This window comes from Myotis brandtii, unplaced genomic scaffold (genome assembly GCF_000412655.1).
Source record: "Myotis brandtii unplaced genomic scaffold, ASM41265v1 scaffold796, whole genome shotgun sequence".
Taxonomy (NCBI): domain Eukaryota; kingdom Metazoa; phylum Chordata; class Mammalia; order Chiroptera; family Vespertilionidae; genus Myotis; species Myotis brandtii.
Genome location: NW_005371207.1, coordinates 1,384,504 through 1,407,837, shown reverse-complemented (window position 1 = coordinate 1,407,837; position 23,334 = coordinate 1,384,504). Strand labels below are relative to the sequence as shown.

At 42.6% G+C, this 23,334-nt stretch overlaps 1 protein-coding gene across 5 annotated transcripts in view; it reads left to right on the top strand.

Annotated features, from left to right (window-relative positions):
• DOCK9 (dedicator of cytokinesis 9) overlaps nucleotides 1–23,334 on the top strand; it is a 208,256-nt gene that overhangs the window by 135,640 nt on the left and 49,282 nt on the right. For all 5 annotated transcript variants that reach the window (XM_014531223.1, XM_014531224.1, XM_014531222.1 and 2 more), the window contains exons 26-35: nucleotides 1–126; nucleotides 710–781; nucleotides 7,475–7,621; nucleotides 7,842–7,925; nucleotides 8,558–8,669; nucleotides 12,119–12,297; nucleotides 12,507–12,620; nucleotides 13,976–14,096; nucleotides 18,244–18,377; nucleotides 20,382–20,496. In XM_014531223.1, the coding sequence (XP_014386709.1) occupies nucleotides 1–126; nucleotides 710–781; nucleotides 7,475–7,621; nucleotides 7,842–7,925; nucleotides 8,558–8,669; nucleotides 12,119–12,297; nucleotides 12,507–12,620; nucleotides 13,976–14,096; nucleotides 18,244–18,377; nucleotides 20,382–20,496 (1,204 nt within the window). The remainder of the gene's footprint in view (nucleotides 127–709; nucleotides 782–7,474; nucleotides 7,622–7,841; nucleotides 7,926–8,557; nucleotides 8,670–12,118; nucleotides 12,298–12,506; nucleotides 12,621–13,975; nucleotides 14,097–18,243; nucleotides 18,378–20,381; nucleotides 20,497–23,334) is intronic.

The window sequence follows — 23,334 nt, the reverse complement described above, 5'->3', positions numbered from 1 at the left end:
TACGCGTACAAGGCTGAGCCGTATATCGCCGCCGAATATAAGACAGTGCATGAAGAACTGGCCAAATCCATGACCGCAATTCTCAAGCCTTCTGCCGATTTTCTCACCAGCAACAAACTACTTAAGGTATGGTGGGAGGCCAGTGTGACCCTGCAGTATGGAAACTGATGAAGGAAACTTCAGACTCCTCAGCTAGATCAGTTCACCCTTTTTGTGTGCTTTTAGAGATGATCATCACCTCCTAAAAAGCAGTAACAGAGTTAGTTCTTCAGTACCTACATTGCCCCTTGTACCGGTGCTCCTATTAAAGCTGCAAATTATTATTATACTCAGAGCTTCATGGCCTCTTAGGTATTAGTAAGTCATATTTGAATAATTGGAGGACCGTGAGTTAGAGATTTTACAGGCAAGTGTCAGCAGGCGAGACTCAGGCAAGAGGAAAGGTTGCGTATGTAATCGAGCGGCGCCTCTTTGTGGGTTGCTGAGCTTATGTACCCTGTTCCCTGGCGGGATGGAGTCACTTACTGTCAGACGTGTGAAAGCAGGAGAACACCTGCAGAACCTCTGGTCCGGTAATAATTTGCCAAGAGGTTCAGCCGTGGTTTTTTGGTCACATTTGATTTATGTCAGTGACTTTGCCAGCCTAAGAGAATGAACGTCTCTTCCAACTGGTTGTTTTGCTTACTGGAGTCCTTTTTTTTCCTTTCAGTACTCATGGTTTTTCTTTGATGTTTTGATAAAATCCATGGCTCAGCACTTGATCGAGAACTCCAAGGTTAAGGTATGTCGCTCCATCGTGCGGTGGTTCTTAGGGGAAAAGCATCTTTCGTTGTGTTTGTGGCTAACATTTATTAAATTCCTGTGTGCTGCTTACAGTACTGCTTTAATTACTTTCCAGTGATAAAGCATTTTAGCTTTATAACAATCCTAATGTGGGTGAGGGGAGTATTAGTCTTACCCCTCATTTTACAGATGGAGAAACTGAGGCCAGGATGCTTGCGTTACCTGCCCAAGGCCATGCATGCTGCTGGTGAATGGAGGGAGCCAGGTTTTGAGATCACTCTGGCTCATGCCCATACGCCTCAAGCACTGTGTTATTAAATCCAAAGAAAAAATGTGTCCTTTCCTTTGACTAGCTTAGAAATCTCCCAGTTTGTTGAAATGGGAATAGGAATAGTAGTTTAAGCATTCATTTAAAATGCATTTACCTGATGTTTCTTAAGTGTCTTGAACATCTTAGACATTTTTCTCAGGGATTTAGAAGCATGTCTGATGCTACTTCACGTCCTCTGTAGCCAATGAATGGACTCAGATAACATAGTCTCCCCCAGGCCTACCTCTCCGAGGTGCTGTGTGTGTGCCTGTAAGACTCTCTGGGTCTCCATGCGGTCCCAGGCTCACCTCTGGACTGTTGCCTGTCGAGGTATGACTGGTTGCTGCCTGTGTGAGCACAGACTAATTTTTATAAAGTCCTAAGGCAGTAAGCACAGGTGGCATGCTGCAGAGCTCCTGAAATGCACAGTCCTGCAGTTGCTGTTGTGACGGTGAGTTCTTGCCACATCGTCGCGTACAGAAGTGGGAGCTGGAGAGGTCTGGGTGAGAGCCCAAGGTGCTTATGCAGGGAGCAGCCATTGTGGTGCCAGGAAGTCTCTCTAAATGAATGTGGGGAGGTGGGCGGAGTCCCAGGCAGGGAGGGTCAGGATCTGGGCCATCTGGACTCCAGGAGGAAGCCTTGGGAAAGGCTGGTGGGTTTTGTCAGGCAGAAGGTTGGTGGTTCAGACCCTAAAGCTGTAGTTTCCTCTAGTAGTGCCGGCGCGGGTGCCTGACCAGATGGTTTCCTTTTAAATCCAGCTTTAGCACACAGGGAGATGCCAGATGGAGGTGGGCCCTGCCTTCCACCGAGTAACGCACCATCCGAGTCATGCCAGGACAGCCTGCCAAGGAAAAACTCCAGCAGACTGTCTACTTGGCAGTGTGCTGCTAGTATACGTGCATATATACGCGTGCATACACCCATGTGCACGCACACACACGTAGGCAGGTTATTTGGATATATTACCTTTCTCTTAAAAATGTTGTCGATAAATAAATAAATAAATAAATAAAAATAAAAATGTTGTCATATGCAGAATGGGCTTTAGGTCTATTTTAGTTTGCTCGAGCTGCCATTGTAACTACCACAGCCTGGGCAGATTAAACGATAGAAATTTATTTTCTCACAATTCTGGATGATGAAAGTTCGAGATCAAGATGTCTGTAGGTTTGGTTTCTTCTGAGTCCTCTCTTCTTGGCTTGTGGATGGCTTCTTGCATCTTTATACTATCCTTCTTCTGTGTTCTAATCTGCTCCTTTCTTATAAGGACACCAGCTCTCTTAGATCAAGGCCACTGAATGACCTTGCTTTAACTTAATTAACTCTTTCAAGACTCTGTCTCCAAATTTCGTCGTATTCTGAGGTGCAGGACATGAACATAATGAGTTTTCAGGGAACACAGTTCAGTCCATAACAAGGTCCCACTGGATATTTTATTATTTTTTTGCTCTAAATAAATATAATCACTTCAGAAAGATTGATGACTTGCTTATGTTTAAAAATATAACTGATTTGTTACATTTTGAGCCCTTTATTATATTCAGACTCAAGGGTTACGAAGTTAAATGTAGTGTGGTTTGTGCCCTCACGAATTTAGGTGGGAAAGTGTACAACCAGACCATGGCAGTGATGGTCAGGGAGGTAATGAACAGTTTGAAAACACTCACAAGAAGTATATTTAAAATCAAGTGTCCATGATCTCTTTCTGAGACCTGTGATAGGTTAATAAAGAAACTCAGTTGTATGTGCTCTTTACTCCAGAGGCCAAATTAAACCATGGACCTTTAGGGATGGTAGAGACCTGAGAGCTCCCTTCTGGTCCAGCTTCTCCCTTATGTCACAGCGCGTGAGATGGAAGTACAGACCCATGAAGTAACCTGCCCAGGGCTACCCAGCTGAGCAGAGCCAAGACCTGACTTATGCTGGAGTCAGAATCAGTCTTTCCCAGATGCTCCGCCATGTCCCGCCTCATAACCTAGTTCTCCGGGTCCCCTGGGATGTCGTTTGTTTTTGGAACTCTGTGGAACAAACCTCTCAAAGGCCACCAGGCACACGCTTTTCCGGAAGTTAATTGCGTCTTGGTCCTAAAACGATATTCAGAGAGTTTTGGGAAGTAGCTTATTTTAACATTGTTATCCAGCTTAAAAAATAAACACTAGCATCCAAAAGGAGAAAACTTAAGTATAACATAATTTACTATAAAAAGAGTCCCAAATGCCTGCTTACCACCTGGGAGAGCTGAACATGTTCGCTCTGGAAGGCTCCCCTCTGACCTTCTCTTCCGTGTCACCCGGAAACCACGCCGCTTTTCCCCTAAGTCACACATTGTTGATCTAGAAACTTTTCTCTCATTTTTTGAAGCCTTCATTCAGTTTGCCTTATATTTTAGGACTAATGAGAGTTTTATGTGTTTGGATTAGTTATTTTTACGTTTGTCTTATACTTACTTCTTAAGAATTGTTTATCCGAGTCCCTGGTCCCAGTGTTCTGAATTTGAGGAACAAGTTCATGACCACCATTCCTGTACCACTGATGATTTCCAAAATCATGGTCAAATCCCCTCAGAGTTTTTCTATTTTTGACTGAAGATTATTAATATCATCCAATGTGTTTATAACTCTAAGCTGATTTCCTTCCTCATTGGCAAGTTTTTCTTCCAATGTCATGACCAGGCACACGCCTGGGCCATGATCCGTGTCAGAGCCAGATCATGCTTTTGGTGTTGAAAGTACCTGGCATTGATCGGCCTTTGGGGACAGGGCGTATGTTAGCCGAGGCCTTCAGCGCACACTTCCTGTGTCGGTGGGGTTGTGCACATTTATGTGGAGGGAGAAGTTGGCACGCTGCTCTGCCTGCTTCTGATGCCACAGTCTTTCTGAAGATGGAGGTGGCCACGTGTGCCCACCCTCCCACCCCCAGCCAATCAACTACTCTTTGTTACATTTGCTGAGGAAGGCTGTGGATCACAGCCTGTCTTTGAACAAGCATCTAAAGTAAGCAATTTCTTTGCTAGACTCGAGTATTTCGTAGGTGGCATGTGCTTGGAATTTTAATAAGTGGCTTTTGAATAGACCTCTGAGACCTACTAAGCTTGTAACCCCCAACCCCACTGTGCCTCAATGGGCAACATATTTTAGGTAGGGTTTTTTTTTTCTATCATTTATATTTAGCAACTATAATTTCAGCAGACTCATTTTGCATTTCCTTTCCTCCCACATCGAATCCAGCAAATTGCTGGCATTCCACAGGTGTACTTGGAAAACCTGGCATAGGATAGGATGACTATATGCCGTTAAGTGTTACTTATTTAACCTTCAACCATTTTCAGGCTTAATTGAGCAAGGCAAGAGCTTTCATTTGAAAAGTGGAAGGAGGATGGTATGGTTCATGTTCTAAATGGACTGTTTGGACTTCCCCTAAACCATATTTGTTAACCCTGTACCCAGGCGATGGCAGAATGTATATATCTGTGCTTTCATCCATGAATAAATGCTTTGAACAGTTGTTTGCTCTGCAGAGCATTGAGCAGAAATGCGCGTGGAGTAGAGGACACATCCTCAGCCTGGAAGCTGACATTGCCCTTGGAGAATGAAGACATTCAGCTGGGAATAGTCGGAGGAGAGTGCAGGAAGGTGTATGTGTGAGCTCCAGAATGATAGGAGATGAATGTGGAGGTAGAGAGGGAACCTTACCTGGGCCTAGAAAGGCCAGCGTTAGAGAGAAGAGCACAAGCAGAGGCACAGGGAAGAGCTCATGCCCAGGAAAGGCCTCTGTGGCGGAGCTCAGGCTGAGAGTAGAGGGAAAGAGTGAAAAACAAGATCCACTCAGAAACAACAGTGAGGTTATGAGGGGCTTTGAGGCCAGGCAGCCGATGATTCGGTAAAGCCCATAGAGAGGTAGGTAGGTTCTTGAGCAGAAATGACAAGACGAAAGAGCGTGTAAATGTCAGCAGGGAGGCTTGGAAACTTTTATATCAATGAGTGTATCGTCCCCTGGAATTTAGCCTGTGGAGCAGATGAACATACCCGTAATGTTAGCTCTCTAACTGCAATAATATGAAATGACATTTTAGGGTGATGCTGATGAAGATCCAGCATTGGAGGGAATGAGGTGGGATTGAGGATAAGGATGGAAAGCATTATAAATAAATAAGAGAGAATATTAAATCAACTAATTATTTGATCCAGCAATTCTACTTATAAGTATTTAGTGAAAAGAAATAAAAACATTCACAGAGGCTCTGACTGGTAGCTCAGTTGATTAGAGCATTGTCCCCATAGGCCAGTGATGGCGAACCTTTTGAGCTCGGCATGTCAGCATTTTGAGAAACCCTAACTTAACTCTGGTGCCGTGTCACATATAGAAATTTTTTGATATTTGCAACCATAGTAAAACAAAGACTTATATTTTTGATATTTATTTTATGTACTTAAATGCCATTTAACAAAGAAAAATCAACCAAAAAATTGAGTTTGCGTGTCACCTCTGACACGCGTGTCATAGGTTCGCCATCACTGCCATAGGCCAAGGTTGCAGGTTCAATCTCTGGTCAGGGCACACACAAGAATCAACCAATGAATGCATAAATATATGGAATAACAAATTGGTGTTTCTCTCCCCCCTTCTCTCTCTAAAAATAAATAAATAAAATTTAAAAAACATATTCACAGAGAGACCTGCATGTAAATGTTCATAGCAACTTTACTCATAATAGCCAAAAACTGGAAACAACCAAATGTCCATTAACTGGTGAATGGATAAACAAATAGTGGTAACTCCATACAACGGAATACTACCTACTAGTAAGAAAGAACAAACTACTAATTCTTGCAACAACATGGATGGATCTCAAGGGCATTATGTTAAGTGCAGGAAGTCACTGTGATGGTCATGCAGACTTCACGCAGTGTGAATGAGCCCATTCTATGACATTCTAGGAAAAGAAAAACTACAGGGATGGAAAAGAGGGCAGTGGTCTCCAGGGGCTGAGGTGGAGGGAAGGGATTTAGAGGGACACGAGGGAATTTTATGGTGAAAGAAATGGTTGTGGTGATAGTTACACAACTGTATACACTGGTCAAGACTTAGCAAACTGTATACCTTAAAACGGTGAATTTTAGTATATGTAAATTAAACCTTACTAAGCCTGATTTAAACAGAACATAGTAAAGTCAGGTTTTTTTGTGGGGCGGGGGCACTTAGATATTACGTTTGAGAGCATAGAAGAATGGAGCTTTTGAGAGATAATTAGGACATGGTTTACCAGGAAAGACAGGACATGATGAGTTATGCTTGGGATATCTTAAGCTTCAGGGCCGAGGGTTCAGCCACGTGACAGAGATCTAAAATAACAGTAACCTAAGAAAAAAGTTTATTTCTTCCACATGAAAGTCCAAGCTAGTTATAGGGGTTCTGTTCCACAAAGTTTATCAGAGTTTCCCACAGTCTAGATTTGGCTGATGGTAATGTCACAGTTTTCTGTGACATGGTTCTTTATCCCCTCTTTCCTGTGAACTTGTAGTGATATCTAGAGACTCAGCCCCATGCAGGTTTGATTTGCTTTTTGCCAAGGATGCTTCGTGCACTACTGCACCACACCAGGCGGCATACAATATCAGGTTGTCCCACTTTTAGTTAGGACAGTGTTGACTAATACAGCAACTTTTCAGCATGCAATACCTGACTGTTTCCTTATGGTCGATCTGGATTTGAATCTTTGTTAGGTGATAGTTGTGTGACTGAGGACACATTTGCTTAACCTGACCCTCTGTGAACTGAGGTTTAAACTCATAAGGGATCTTATAATAATTCAATGAAAAGTACATAAAAATGTCTAGTGCAGTTCCTGACATGTCAAAGATCTACAGCAAGTGGTAGCTAATTGTTGAATGGTCTGATTGTGATTTCTTAGGTAAGCATTCCCGGTAGGGAAAAATTAGAATTTAAAATTAATTCGAAGAGGACTGCTTCCAAGCAGTTTCAACTGGTCTTGGCAGCTTGAATACTTGAAGCTTAAACCTAATGCGTGCGGTGTTTTCTGAAGGGCTCCCTGAGAGGTACAGGCTAGAATCACCAGAAGTACTGGGTCAAAGCGCAGCTCCTGATCAGCGTCTGACTGCAGGCACATCTCCACATTTCTGTCAACATCTCCAGGCAGGTCTTTATCTCGCCCAAGTCTGAAACCTCAGGTCTAATCCACAGAACTTCTTTGGAGGATTAGAATACTGGTACAGTGCCTTGAGAGAAGAAAGAATAACTCATCTAATTCCAGATAAATAAGATTAGAATGCTGGGTTATTTAAATGGACTCACAGATGAGATATTTCCCCCAAAGGGTTGCAACTTAAAAACTAACAAATGTTCGCTCTAAATTCTTTCCAGGTATTGCGAAACCAGAGATTTCCTGCGTCCTATCATCATGCAGTGGAAACAGTTGTGAATATGCTGATGCCACACATCACTCGGAAATTTCGAGATAACCCAGAGGCATCTAAGAATGCGAATCATAGCCTTGCTGTCTTCATCAAGGTGGGGAGCGCCAGGCGAGAGGGCGTCTGCTAAGTGACTGAAATGTCCTTTCTAGAGGAGTCACTAGTATGTAGTAGTTCACAGTTAGTTGCTCAGTCAGCATCAATGGCATGTTTGTATGCTGAAGGACAGACTTATTAACAGTAAAGACAGATTAGAACCCAACTTTCCAAAAAGTTTGGGCCTAGATACTTGACGTTATGGGTTGTTTTGTCCACAGAGATGTTTCACCTTCATGGACCGGGGCTTCGTCTTCAAGCAGATCAACAACTACACCAGCTGCTTTGCTCCTGGAGACCCGAAGGTAGTGTGTGTGTTCCACCCTGTTCTTTTTTTCTCGCTGACTCACTCCCAGAAACTCACCTGTTTCTCTTGGTTCACATCAGAATTTTCTTTCAGTCCCAGAGGCACGACTCACTCCCCTCTTGAAGATACTAAATAGCACTCGTTTGCATTAATGTGTGAGATGTTAGGGACACAGGAACTCCAAATGTGAAATAAACATATCTACTTGATTTTCTCATAAACACGTGAAATGACTTCACTGCAAAACTGAAAGTATGCGTGTTGGGAGTCACAGTTTATTTAGTAAGGTAATAGAAGTGACCGAGGCCTTTTCTCTCACTCAGCTTTTTGATTGTATTCAGTCTGTGTCTATAACTGTAAGCTGCCTGGAATCCTTTATTGAAGTAGGAGGAGCATAAATCATAAATGCCCTAAAAGTCAGTGGTGAACATCATTTAATGAAATGTGTTCTCAATTTTCAAACAAATCCCTGCAGTCATTCTGAAATCTAAAATAGCACAGCGCTTGCTGTTCCAAGAAGGTCAAGAAGCTAAAGACTGGGTCTGTTATTTCTTACGGGCTTTTTAGGATGCTGGATAAAGTATCCAGTGAGGTATTTAACTTAGGACTAAACATATTTTTCCCCTGCAGACCCTCTTTGAATACAAGTTTGAATTTCTCCGTGTGGTGTGCAATCATGAACACTATATCCCATTGAATTTACCAATGCCCTTTGGAAAAGGCAGAATTCAAAGATACCAAGGTAATCTTACCTTTATATTTATTTACTTAGCTTTTTCACTATTAGAGTCATTTATTTTTAATATGATGAGAGAACTGAATCCAACATGACATTAGAATTTTAAAAAAAAATTTTTCTAGTAAAATTTCCATTTTAAAATATTGATAAAATATTCTATAGAAACTTACTTTTCCGCAAATTTACCAGACTACATCATGTTAGTGTAACTCTTTTTCATTGAAACATTCCTTTGCTTAAACACTAGAAATCCATTTTACTTACTGTAGTTTATTTTTATTTGTTTCACTTTTCCTTTTTTCTCATGAATTAGCTTTTCTTTCACCAGCTGTGGAGTCAAATGACACTCCTGTAGGTAGGTGTGGGGTGTGACGCTTGCTGTCTTGCATTTTCCTCCTTTAATAGATAAAGAATGCAAGTGATTGCTGAAATGCTTGCACATGCTATTCATCCAGGCATTTCTCATATACTTCGGTCAGTCCTTAACTCATGATAAACCAGTGAATGTCTTCTCACTGTTGCTAAGACATTGCTGTAACATCCCAGGGAGGCATCTTGCTTTTTGCTCCTGGGTAAAACAAAGAGCCTGCTCACTCCAAAAGTGTATTATTCCACCATTTTCACAGACCTTGTCCATCGTGGTGGCAGTAGCCGAAGTCACAAGCCACATGGCTTTCCACATGCTTTTACGTTTGCATGTTGGGTCTGTACTCATTGTCCTGTATCCTCTTTCAGTTCAGCTCACATTGATTTCTTTATCTTCACTGAATAAATCAATGAAGCCTGCCAGGTCTGTTGGGTGATCTTTACTAGGTTCGGTGCCTGTATGTGTTCAGGATTATTTATGCTGAAGGAAAGAAGAAAGTGGAAGGATGCCATCAAACTATTAATAACACCTACATCAACCAACTCTGAAATTCAGAGAGGAATACACAAAGGCATTCATTCAGAGACATAAATACCTTCCCCTCAAACAGACTCAGACTGATTTTGAAGGAATGAGAAGAGGGATTGTGGCCCTAGAGTTGGCCATTCAGGGGTTCACCAAATATTTATCCAGCACCAACTATGTTTAGCCTCAGGATACAGTTGTGGACAAATGTCCATGTACAAATGTCTGAACCTGTGAAGATTTTTTGTAAGATTTTATTTGAGCCAAACTGATGACAATTGCCAGGAAGCAAGACCTTAAACACTTCTTGGAATGGCAGTCAGCAGCTTCCTTTATGCATTTTGAATTATTAAGAAGGGAATCTAAGGAAGATTCCATGAAGGTGGGAGAAAGCAAGGTGGGGATGAGATTATAGGATAATTAACAAGAATATGTGCTTTTTTTGAGGGTAGTTACTCTTATTTTGAAGAAATGTAATCTAGATGCACAAAAACAATAGGTCTTGCTTAAGACAAAGATAAACCTTTTACTCAAATAGTGATATGCCTGGGCATCACTACCCACCATGACCTGGGAATTTGTGAGGTTACTTTCCCTAGGACCCCTTTTTCATCCACACAAGGATGATAATCCCTGGCTGTTTTACCTAAGGGAGATTTATATATAGAATATTAGAGCGTGATAATTGCTAAGAGAGAAAAACAAAGCAAGAAAAGGGGTGTGAAACGGGGTGACATTTGAGATAGGGTGACCAGGAAATGGTAATCTGATGAAAGTGAGGGGGCCGTGCATACACCTGGGGAAAACATTCTGGGCCGAGGTAGCAGCCGGTTACTCAGCATCCCCTGATCCCACCTTGCCAGCTGTCTGGTCTCGCTTCCCACTAGTCCCATATTTCAGACACACTTGCTACGCCTAGCTCCTCTACCGTGACACGCCTACCCCCAACAACCCCTCTACCTCAAATAGCCACCTCCCTGGGGGAGTCCTCATCGGCCTCCCCAGCCAGTCACTCAGCACCTCCTTCATGGTGCCTGACAGGTCCCCTCCTCACCCTCTCCCAGCACCCAGCTGGAATTAACTGTTCTCCATCCTGCACTTCAAGCCTCGTCACACCCTCCCTCACCTCACAGTCTGTTGCCAGCGCCCCCTGGACTTGGGGACCGTGACTGTCTTTTCCTTTCCCCTGTCAGGGCAGCTCTTCAGACACAATGGTTGGGCAGGGACCGTGTGCTGATGCCTGCCTTCCGCTCTGGCCCAGCAGGTCCAATTGCTTATCCTGCAGAACTGAGCAAAGTGGAAACCCTTCAGGTGCCCAGCAGAGTGGCACAAACTCACAGTGGAGTGCTGGGTATTTGGTGACAAGAGCGACTGCCCAGGCAGATAGGTGTGGGTCACCTATAGGTAGTTTACCTTACATTGACAGGAATGAGTGTTTTTTATCTCTCCCCTTCCTCTCTTTATTTTCACTCACACACACACACACACACACACACAGTTAACCCATAGGTTTCTTCTAAGAGGTTTTGTGAATTTAAGCTGTGAACTATCATTTGGATATATGGGGCTTAATGTAAAGAGTGGACATGATTATTCTGAAAAGACAAATAATCTTTCTCTTGCTTCTGCTAAAGGGTTTCATAGGGCTTGGGTTAGTATTTTGGATAGTTTTAGGAGTAACTCATATGAAACTAAAGTCAAAGGAGGGGTCAATAAATTTTCCTCTGATAATAGATTAAGGATGAGAATTAAAATCACTGCAGCTTACTGAAAAGGTGTGTTTCAGCTTCTGAGTGATGCTTAGCTGCTTTTATTTGCCCTGTCTGAGGAGATTTCACATTTGCTTCTAACTCTTTTCCAGACGAGCTTTTAGTGTTGTCATTTAGCCTGCTGATGATTTATGAGTCTGGGTTGGTGTTTTGTCCCTTTTGTTTTAGTTTATTCACCTTTAAAGGTGCAGAAGTATTAAGAGTATATTTTTAAAATCCTGCATTAAATAAGTTCTTCATTTAGTGATAGCAAAATAAATAGGTTATATGCTAACTTGTTCATTTTAAACACATTGGATTTTAATGGGCATATATAGGCATTAATGACTAGGAAACGGGTAAATGAACTCATTTAGTAAAGAACATTTAAATAAACCATGTATATTTATTCTTTCTTTAATTACATATTTGTTATCCATAGACCACTCTCGTATAAGACTGTCATTAGCACGATAACTTTTTTAACTTCATGTCAATAACAATATTACATTTGTATCATAATATATGTTGTTCTATATTATAAAAATTGCACTAAAACTATTCACTTACTGAATTATGTAGGTGTAATATGCTTGAAAATAACAATCCAGTTCAATTATCTGTATTTAAATTTTGTTTTCATCTAAGAGCCCTGGGTGTTAGGAAGTAGAGCAGTGTTTTAGATAATCAAGCTTTTCCCATTAGAAGCCACACCCAGACTGGGCTGAATGTAGAGGGTGGGGTTTGGTTTTTATTTTATTCAAAGAGCGGCACATTCTCGCTAACTAAAGCAGTTTCTGTCCTCATTTCAGATCTCCAGCTCGACTACTCGTTAACCGATGAGTTCTGCAGAAACCACTTCTTGGTGGGCCTGCTACTGAGGGAGGTGGGGACCGCCCTCCAGGAGTTCCGGGAGGTCCGGCTGATCGCCATCAGCGTGCTCAAGAACCTGCTGATAAAGCATTCGTTTGATGACAGATACGCTTCCAGGGTGAGGGGTCCCCGATGGAAGAAAACATGAATTGATAAATGTCCTTTATTTTAAGTACTATAAAGAAAGTAGCCAATTATAAAATTAGTGCAACAGCGTTAAGACTTTTCCCTGTTTGTGCAGTAAAATCTCATGGTGGTCTTTACAGGAAGGCAGCTAGTGCCGGCTCAGACCCTGGAGTAAATGTGTGCTGTGTGTCTTTGTTTCAGAGCCATCAAGCACGGATAGCCACGCTCTACCTGCCCCTGTTTGGTCTGCTGATTGAAAATGTCCAGCGGATCAACGTGAGAGAGGTGTCGCCCTTCCCCGTGAACCCCGGCAGTGTACGTGAGCATGTTCACATATGCACAGCCCGCGCCTGTTTCCTATGGCTGCCCTGACACAGTGCCGCCGACTGGGTGGCCCAAAGCAACAGAAATTTACTCTCTCACAGTCAGGAGGCCATACGTCCAAAATCACGGTGTCAGCAGGGTGGGTTCCTCTGGAGGCTCCGGGTGGAGAGTCTGAGCCCTGCCTCTCTCCTAGCGTCTGGTGGTTCCTGAAATCCAGTGGCCTTTGGCTTGTGGCCGCATCATTCTGGCCTTAATCCATCTTCGCGTGGCCTCCTCCCTGGTGTGTCTGTGTCTCTGGTGCCTGGTCCTTTTCTTATAAGGACTCCAGTGATGGGTTGTATTTAGGGACCTCGTCTCGCCTTAAATCTTAATTACATTTCCACATAAGATCACATTCCGAGGTTCTGGATGGATGTGAACTTGGGAGTGACCCAATTCAACCCAGTACATACCTGTTCTCTCTTTTTGCCACTAAAACAATAATAATACACAGTACTTAGTAAATTGTATTTCTGGCTAAGATGGAGGTCAGTAAACCTGTCGTTCTTGTTAAAAATCATTATAAAAATCATGCTTTCTTAGTGCCCTGATATCTTACAAAAACATCAGGATCTTCTTTGTGTTGTCAACAAATCTTTATAAAGGAGGGAGGGTAAAAAAAGAAGAGGCATAGTTCTAACCTGTGTGGTATGAAAGCTCAGTGCTAGCCCTGATTGTAATATACAGTTCTGATTGTAATATGCAAGGCAGTCTTTGAAAAGCCACCTCTTTGGGCTAAAGTCTCTGTCTGTAAAATTAGAAAGTCAAGCCGGATGTCAGAGAGTCCAGGCCCCACCGCCAAGAACTGACCATCTTAATTTACATTATCTTCGTCCATTCATTTAAAAATGCTTAAGTTGATTTATCATTTTAAATCTGTAGATTGGAAATTAAGTTGACTGAAGGGTGATCCCAGAAATTATCTCAAAGCTTTTTAATTGGAAGCCACCTGCCATTCATTTGGACAGAGTCCAGCAATTTCCTTTTCCTCTTCATTCTGGACCCCTCAACCAGCTCAGATGTTAATCTTGCCACTTTGTCATCTAGCGGACACTTGGGCCAAGACTTCTCTGCCCCTCGCCCCCCCATTAAATAGTCTGTGCTCCCTTCTCCCTGCTCTTTCTGTGGTCCACCCGCCACCTCCCTCTCTCTCTGGGGTCCCGTGTGGCTGCTCCTCCCACTCGGGCACATGTCACTTGTCTGGCTGTGCTGTCTTGTTCTAACACCTGCCCTCACCCTTTCAAGATCAGCTGGTGACTCTTTTTAAATCGTCTTTGATTATTTCTTCTCTTTCTCCCCTTTGGCAGACTGCGAAAGAGGAGACACTCACTTTGCCCGCTGTGAACCCGTTGGTGACACCACAGAAGTCTGGAAACACCTTGGACAACAGCCTGCACAAAGACCTCTTTGGCGCCATCTCTGGCATCGGTAATGCTCTGCGCTCTCCTGGGCTTCACTCTGGTTTAATTCCGAAGGTGTCTTTAATCCAGTCGTTAGTGAGCTTTCAGATTAGAACTCTGAAGTCTGCGTTTCTGCTTTGAATATTGTTTTCCTGGTTTTGATAGTTAATGACTGAACCCCCTCACCTCCGCACTGGAAAAGAGATCCCGGCGTCTCATGAATTCTGAATTTGGTGCGCTTGATCACATATTCGTACTGTTGGCTTTTTGTTAATGCCTAAGTTAATTTATCATTTTAAATCTGTAAATTGGAGTGTTTATGCTTTTAGAAGAGGAAAATCTCTGCAGGTGCGTGCGAGAGGAGTGGTGGGATTTATTTGTAGTGCTAGCAACTTAGATGAAACGTGACAGTAATTCCCGCAGGGGCGAGTGGTTTATGGCTAGAGAGCGATCCTGAGAGTGGTTTTCTAAACCTTCTTTTCCTGGAATATATTTCTATCTGAAATAATGTAAGAGCAGCCCCCATGAGGAGGAAAACAGATGGCAGAAATCAAGATCCAAATGGAGTCATTTCTCCAAAAGAAAATGCCTGAGAAATGTACTTGTTAATATTCTGAACAATTGAGCCCCCGTGCCAGCTCCTTCATACAGAAAATGATACAAAATATACAGAATTGTCACAGACACATTCCTGGTCTGTCTTTATCCCTTTCTCGTATACCACACTGGGAATAAATGAAACGTCTTGCCATGGCGAGTGCTTGGACCACCCAATAACGGGACTAACTCTCAGGGCAGGATGAAGGGCAGTCCTTTTAGCTGAGTAATCTGCAGGACTGTTGTTCATTCTGAGTTTATGTCCTTTCATTTTGTGTTGTTCTTGTTAACATGCTATTTCATGTAGGTGATGAAACTGTGCAGAATATAGAACTGGAAACCTCATATTAATGCTGGAATTTCTCCTACAATACCAATACCAATCCTTATTCTTACTTATGTTCATGTATGTTTTGCACAGTTATACTTAACCTCATTTGGCGTCAGAGAGTAAAAGCGTTAATTCATGCACACAGAGCAGAGCCTGCACACAGTGTTCCCGTCAGCCATTCTCCTGGGACCTCCGCTCTGTCTGTGCCTTGCTCTGCTCACACACCAGCCGCTGCTCCAGGCTGGAGAAGGGGCTCTTTTCAGAGGGTCTTGTCTGTGGTGGTTCACAGAAGTGGCTTTAAGTCAGACAGATGTGGTGTTGGATCCAGACTCCCCGTTTACTAATCACCACAAGCAGTATCTCTCGTCTCTTTACCCAGTGTCCCCATCTCCAAAACAGAGTCACGGTGAGGGATAAAGAGCTAACACGATATGCGCAGTGCTTGGCGTGGTAGACATAGTGTTAACTATGACTGCTATTATAATAAGCACAGTTCTTTAGCATTATTAATGCTTTGTGATATACTCTCAGTTTCCTAGGGCCTAGGAGTGGGTTGAAATTCTAATTCCCTGACCAGTACTCTCTAGGATTCTTGTTCCATCTTTCACTTACATGGAACTGTGGGAATGGTCAGATTAGAATGAGTGTTGTTTTGACTCTGACTTTATTCTCCAGTTTCCCATGCACCTTGCTAGGTTTGGGATGCACTGAGCATGTAAAGATGAACCATTGGGTGTCTTCAGCATGACTCAAGTGGCATAAATGGCCTTCAGTACTCTGTGCTCATGGTGAAGTTACTGATTTAGTGTCTTTTCACTTTTTCTTGCATTTCAAGACCTGAATCCACTTTTCATAGGAATTCACCACAACAGACTTATTTAAACCCAGGCTTTATCTATCCCCCATCCCCCATCCCCCATCTTTAAAGATTTAAATTCTTGTTCCCAAGGAATGCCTTTCAGGGAAGCCCCACCTATGAACTGGGTTTACCAGTTGTTTTCTGGTAGCTTTCGCAGCTCTTCTTTTAGTCATCAAGGAGTTTGCAGTTAACTTTAGATCTAGTGCCTATCCTTTAAGAGTAGACTTTCTCCTTACTTTTCCATTTAGAAGAAATCCTGTTTCCATGAATATTGAGAATGCTCCTTCAGCAGTGTTTGTTGATGTCTTTGAAACATGCTGCATGGAAATTCTAAAACTGATTTATTGCTGGATACAGACTCTCTGAGGTTTTAAAAGGCATACCTTCTTAGGCTCAGGGTTCCTTTTATCACCTACTCAGTGTATTGCCCTGGGATGTCTGTATAGAGGGAGAGAGGTGGACTACACCTCTTTTTATTTTACTTACATGTTGTGTAAGATTTTTAAAAGTTATGCACTGGGCCAGGATATAAAGTATAAACACACACACATAACATATAGGAACATAATTCTACTAAGCATGTTGATTTTGATTTATTGCATTTCCATCTGTTTTCCTCAGATTAGGACGGTGGTTCTGGAATTGAGCCTAAAACTCCGAGAATTTAGGACCTAATTTTACTGAGGACCTCTTTCTCCTGAGTTCTGTGTTCTACATTATATATGAAGCCCAAGTATATCAGGAGGACTATAATTATAATTTGGTCATAATGTGTGTTTCTTTTTTCTCTCACTATAGAAAAAGGCTCATAGTTTTTTCATAGGGTTTCACCTGCTACTTGTGACAATCAGTCACATCGTTTCTATTCTGGGGAGCCGCCTGTGGCCAGGGGTTCACATGTTCCATCCTTCACTTACATCTTTTAATTCCTCTGGCTCTTCTTTTCTTGGCCATCGTTTCTATTCTGGGGAGCCGCCTGTGGCCAGGGGGTCACATGTTCCATCCTTCACTTACATCATTTCATTCTTCTCTTCTTGGTTTTAATACACTGAATCGGTTTCGGGGATGGTGGTGGATAAACCCGAGTGTTAGGTCGGAGGAGGGATTAATTTAGAAGTGTCTTAGTCCATGGCAGCTAGTTTGCATGCTGAAACCTGAAATGGCCAGCCCGTTGTGAGGTACCAGGTAGAGGCATCCTCAGCTTGGGCATGGGAGACCGTGCTTACAGCTTGCTAGAGTGGTGCCAAAAGGCTCCTCGTGCCCCTGCACAGCCAGCCAGGCCTTTCCGATGGAGGCGTGCCTTTTGGTTCAGCACAGGATGTACAAGTCTCAGAGTCAGTTTTAATTATGTGATTTACGCACATCTTATCTAAGCAGGAAGTCGATCAGTCACATTGAAAAATTGCACAGCACCGTGGTGGGTGCTGATTTCTGCCTTCAAATGCTGTTTTTTATCGGATGTCACGAATTTTACGTCCAAGTTAGATTTCCTGTCCGCTTGTCACTGTTTATTGCAGAGCTTCCCACAAATCCTCAGTTCACATCACTCATATTGTCACAGTAATTTTTTCATGGGGTCCTCAGACCAAAAAAAAACACCTAATAGTTCTGTTTGTTAAGTACTTAGGACCAAGTAACCTAAGTACTTATATGCTAACAGCTTAGTAGGCATTTGAAAAAATATCCATAAATTTAAAGAAAACCATTTGTATTATTTTTAAAAACCACAACTCTTACTGATGGGATGTGTGTGTCTGTTGGGCACTGCCCAGCTTCTCCAGTTTTGAATCAGGTTGCTCATAGCCCTCCTCATTTTGTTCCACATTGATTTTTGCCCAGTACTTGCTTTTTATCATAGCAGCCGCCAAAAATACCCCGCTTCACAAATATATGACATCATCGAAAGGAATGTGGCATGATCTAATGTTGCAACTACAGTTTCCGACAGATGTCAAGTATCGTGTTTTCCTTGAAAATGTAAACTATCCCAGGACACCCCTCTAAGTTTTCTAGGGCACCTCAGTGCACAGTTTGAACACGGTGGGTGTGCTGCATGATTTAATTTTTTTTTTTATTTAATAGTTGTAGGTGGTTTTATCTTTTAAATATGTTTTAAAGTCTTCATTCTACCCCATTCTGAAACAGTATGTGCTCCTTTAGTCTCTGCCATCAAAGGTGGTTTCTCATAAGTGAATTGGTAGCTATGGCTGAATGTTTCTGATTAAAGTTAGTTTTTATGTACTTGATAGGTGATTGAATGCAACTCTTGGGCCAAATGCCTAACAGAAAAAAAATAAGTGCCGTAAAAGTAATTTTTCTTTGTTTAGTGCTTATCTGTACTTTGTTCTGTCTCACTTAAACTTTGTTCTTGGCTTAATTCTCATTTAGCTTCTCCGTATACAACTTCGACTCCAAACATCAACAGTGTGAAAAATGCTGATTCGAGAGGATCCCTCATTAGCACCGATTCAGGGAACAGCTTTCTAGAAAGGAATATTGAGAAGAGCAATTCGCTGGATAAGGTAATTTCTTTTCAGATAATGTGTTTCTTATAACAAATAGATTTAGCCCAAAGTAAACATACTTCATGTTCTAGTGTTCATTGTGTGACCTTTAAAACAAAACAACAAAAACCTCAGTTAATCTGGAGTAGATCGTCAGAGTAGTAACTAAGAATGGGGCCCATTCCCTGGAACGCCCTGCTTCCTGTGTCCAGAATACCAGATTCGGGCAGTGTTTACAGTTTGGCAAGTGGTTCTGGCAGGTTGGACAGCTAGGGAAATCAGAATGCCACTCATTTAGAACCCCTGTGTTCTGTATGCCAGAGAACACCATTTGTAACACAGCTGTCCGTACACACGGGCATTGGTTCCAAAGCCAGCTCCAGAAAAGATTAATTGACCATACAGGTGATTCCAGGGTAAGGCTTCATTTCAATTCACACTGCCCAACCCCAGCCCAGCAGATCTTCCTCACATTAAACCTTCTGTCTTGAAATGACTAAGGCTCAGACTATTTGGGACTTTGTGGGGATGGATAAAGCTTGGATTTAAACGTGAGACCGTGACAGGTTGGTCTCACTTGGCCACTGTTGTCCTAATTTATTTCAAGGTATAGGCAAGCACATGTAATAAACTTGAATAAACAGGTGAACCATTTAGGGATGTATTCCTAGCTCTCAGAAACATGGGACACATCCTTCCTCGGCACCAGGTTTGTCATCTCATCGCGCGTTTCCGTGGCTGGCATTGACGTGGCTGTCCGTACTGCTGTGTGTAGAGGTGTGTGCATCGCAGTGGGGGTGTGTCATGACCTGTCGAACTTCTCCCTTGACCCTGACATGCCTTCGCGTGTAGAGGGAGAAGCTGCTCAGGAGGCACTCCGCCTGCGTCATACGCAGCGCTGGCCAAGAGGAGGAGGAGGAGGAGAGCTGCCCGCTGTCAGCCAGGAAACACCGGGTCACTGTGGACTTCTCCCTTCTCACCATCCCGCCTCTGCCAGAGGAAACCTTGCCTGCGGCACCTTCCCTCCCGCTGCAGGAAGCACGGAGTCCTCCCAGCGGCTCTGAGGAAGTGGGTGGGCCAGGTGATGCCTCTGCACCCCGGTTTTGCCACTAACAGCTCCCATATTTCTTTCTTGACTACAAATATTCATGGATGTTATGAATTAGACCTATTTATCATATTTTTTTTCTCAATTGCCCACTAATACCTTGAATGAGAGAGAGTTTTTCACTAATCTTTCTGCTTTGGTATTTGGCAAAAAAATTTCCCTGACTTCAGTTGGAAATGTAACTTTGAGGATTTTTAAATCTTCTGTGTTTTTATCATGAGATGCGATTCTTGTTCTTTTTTTTTTAATGTGAACCCTTTGAACTTGTGAACCTGCTGTCTAGTGGCAAAACTGCCCTCGCCCTGCATCCTGAGTTTTCTGGCGTTTGCGGTGTTGAGCTAAGTTGATGATGGAGTGACCTCATCAGCTTAGGGTCTTGGGCAGTGCTGTGCTGAGGTGACCCCAGGTTTTCCTGCCGGGCGCCTGCCCATGGTTTTCCCCAAGGGTGCCCCAGGAGGTAACTGAATGGCAGCAACTCGGCCCCAGGCCTTTGTGGCTGGTACTCAGCAGCACCATAGACTTCTGCTGTCTCAGCCACGGACACTCTCCCGAGGATGTGGTTGGTTCTGCAGTGTCGTCTGAATCATCATTCCTGCTTTTCTGCATGAGGTTTTACTTGGCATTTCAGAGCTAAGCTGGTAACTCAACGATGGTCATCCAGTTGGAAAGGCTGGCGCCTCTGGCTTGTCCCTTAGGAGAGTGTGCGCGGGAGACAAGCCAGAGCTTGTGTGGAGCAGCACTTGTGTGTATCCGGGGAAGGCGCCTGATGTGTGTTGACAAATTATCTATACCTTCCAGTCGGAATGATTGGGCTCAATTCTAAGAACCTTTCTCTTCCAAGGTAGAAAAGTGAAGCTGATTTTGTGTTACCTGCTGTTGAAGGAGAAAAACCCACCCATATTTCCTTTCTTTAGCACCAACAGAGTGGCACTTTGGGGAATGCCATGGTGCGCTGTGACAAACTGGACCAGTCTGAGATTAAGAGCCTGCTGATGTGTTTCCTCTACATCTTGAAAAGCATGTCTGATGGTAGGTAAAAATGGAGATATCTGCTTCACTTTCCTTGTTTCGGTGTTTGGGTTATTTTTTAAAGATTATAATTGGTTGAAAGGATATAAGGATTTAAAACAATTTTCTTCCTTGTTTGAAATACATGTTGATTTCTAAATGGAGTAGAAATAAAAGTCTTAATTTGGAAAAGTATTTTTATTATTTTATTCTAGAGAATGAGTCCTAAAATGTGAATGGGACTATTTTATACATTTGTGTTGATCTCAGACCTACCATCTTAACTAAAGGAGGCAGCTGCAGAGAGGCAAAGCAGCTTTTTGATTTTGTTTTAAATGTCATTGTTTAAACAAACGTACTGGCAACTTGCACAACTTTATTAGTCTGTTTCTTGAATTAGAAAATACAGTGTTGGGGAACCTCAGCATCTCTTCCATTTAGAGTGTGTGACATTGCTGGCTTTACCGGAAGCAAATCGTGTTTTTGAATTATCCTCTCCTGAGGATAGTTTTTCCATTGCTCTTCAGAGAGAGCGGAGAGGAGGAAGGGAGGAGAGAGAGGGGGGGGGGGGGGGGGGGGGGGGACACTGATGTGAGAGAGATACATTGATTGGTTGCCTCGAGCACATGCCCCTTCAGAGGCAGGGAGCGAACCCGAAATCCAGGCACATGCCGTTGACCAGGAATCAGCCCTGAGACTCGTAGGTCTGTGGGCTGATGCTCTAACAACTAAGCCACAATGGCCAGGGTGTTCCTTTTATAACAAGCTTCCATTTTAGCAGCAATACAGCCTGATCTTACAACTCAGATGTTAGGAACAGCATACCTGTCCTTAAAGTGTTTCAGGACTGGATTATTTCATTCTTCTGTCAGTTTGTTACCTTTAAATAACTAGTTAAAAAAAGAACAAACAAGATTTTATTTGATGACCAAATGCAAGAGCACTGGGCACTTATTCTGATATTTGGGTTATAAAGTTGAAATTCTTTTCATCAAGTCAAAAGTTCTAAACTTTCTATTATGGTAGTGACTTTTAGCCTGCTATGATCCTATTTTTCCTATGTTGAAAGATTTTTTAAAATATTACTGGACAAAAATCATGCACCTATGGATGAGGACAGTGGGTGGGGAGTGAGGGCGGAGGGTGGGGCGGGAACTGGGAGGAGGGGAGTTATGGGGGGGAACAAAAGAGGAACAAATGTAACCTGAACAATAAAGATTTAATTTAAAAAAAAAAAATTTTAAGTTTCAAATAATAAATATGGTTTATAACATAACTGCTTTTTAAAGACAAATACCAGAAATTTTGCATCCAAGTGGAAGTTATCCTTTAAAGTCAGCCCTTTGGAAGGCTATGCACAGATTTTAAGATACAACAACCTCTTCAAAAGAGTTTTATAGTATTTTTTAAATTACCTGAAGTTATTCATTTCTTTCCTTTATAATTAGAGCTTTTTGTGTGTCATGTTTCAGAAATCTTCAACTGTCTCTAGGATCATGAAGATATTCTCCTATATTTTCTTTAAAAGCTCTATTATTTAAATTTTCACATTTAAAACTTAGCTACCGAGAGTGGATTTTCGTGTATGGAGTGGGGTAGGGTAGAAATAGTCTTCAGCATAGTTGACCAGACAGACAACCAAAATCGATTGTGTAACTCTGTGTCTATTCTTTCCTTTATTCCACACTTAACGAGTACCTTCCACATGCTGGGCCCTCACGCTCTGCGCCTTCTTGTGCCTCCTCCCTTCTTCATGGAGCTTGGCTTGCCCTTCCCCCTCTTCTCAGCCAGGAGCCTGGCCACTGACTGGCCACACACGTCTCACTTGGCTCCCTGGGTTCTCACAACACCAGGATGACCAGGTTCAAATAACCAGAGTCTGTCACTCTGGAATCTAAACTCAAAACCCCTGAAAAATGGAAGCTCCCTGACCCACCCTTGTCACTGGCCCAATAGGCCAAATACGGCTTTTAAAATCAGGTGTGCTAAATTGGAGAATAACTTAACTTCCCTGAGCCTTCATTAGCTTCTCTGTAAATTGGGACTCTCTGCCTCTGATTGTGGTGAGAATTTGATGGTCATACTGTGTGTGACATCATGAGACCACCTAGCACGGTGCCCGCACATAACAGATTCTCAATCTGCATCCCCTGGCTTCCCCGTATGTCACTGTTCCTGACAATGTAGCGGAACAGCCCAAGGCCATGCATCTTCCTGCGACATCGTCATCTCTAGAGCCACCTTCTCACTCAACCTCAGGCTCCCAAATCAATGTCTCAGAGAGAAATCTCTTCACCTGTTTCTGAACCTCAATGTAAAATACTGTAAGAATGTAAAAATATTTAACTATCAAATGATAACAGTCTGTGGAGTGTGCTAAATGGTTAAGGGTCATACACAGAGCATACTTCCTGCAAATAAATTTGTAGAATTTGCCTTAATTACAATATACAGGTGGTCTCAATGAAGAGTAAGTGTGGGTTCTTCATTAAGAGTACAGTGTAGCATTGTGTGGGGAAGCAGGCACTGCTTGTTTGGAAGTCTATTTAGCAGTATCTGTGGAAGTTGAAAATGCACATACCATTTGACAGAGCTATTTCACATCTAAGAATTTGTCCTGTAGACATAGCTGGACAGGTGTGCAAAGACCCATGCAAAAGGATGTTCGTTGAAGCACAATTCATAATAGCATAAGATTAGGGGGGAAACAAGTAAGTGTCTATCAGTAAGAGACTGGCTAAATCAGTTATAGTGGAATATTATGCAGCTTGAAAAACATTGAGATAGATCTAGGCCATATTGTTGAATTAAAACTCAAAGGGCAAAACAGTGTGTGTAGTATAGTATACATGCTTCCGT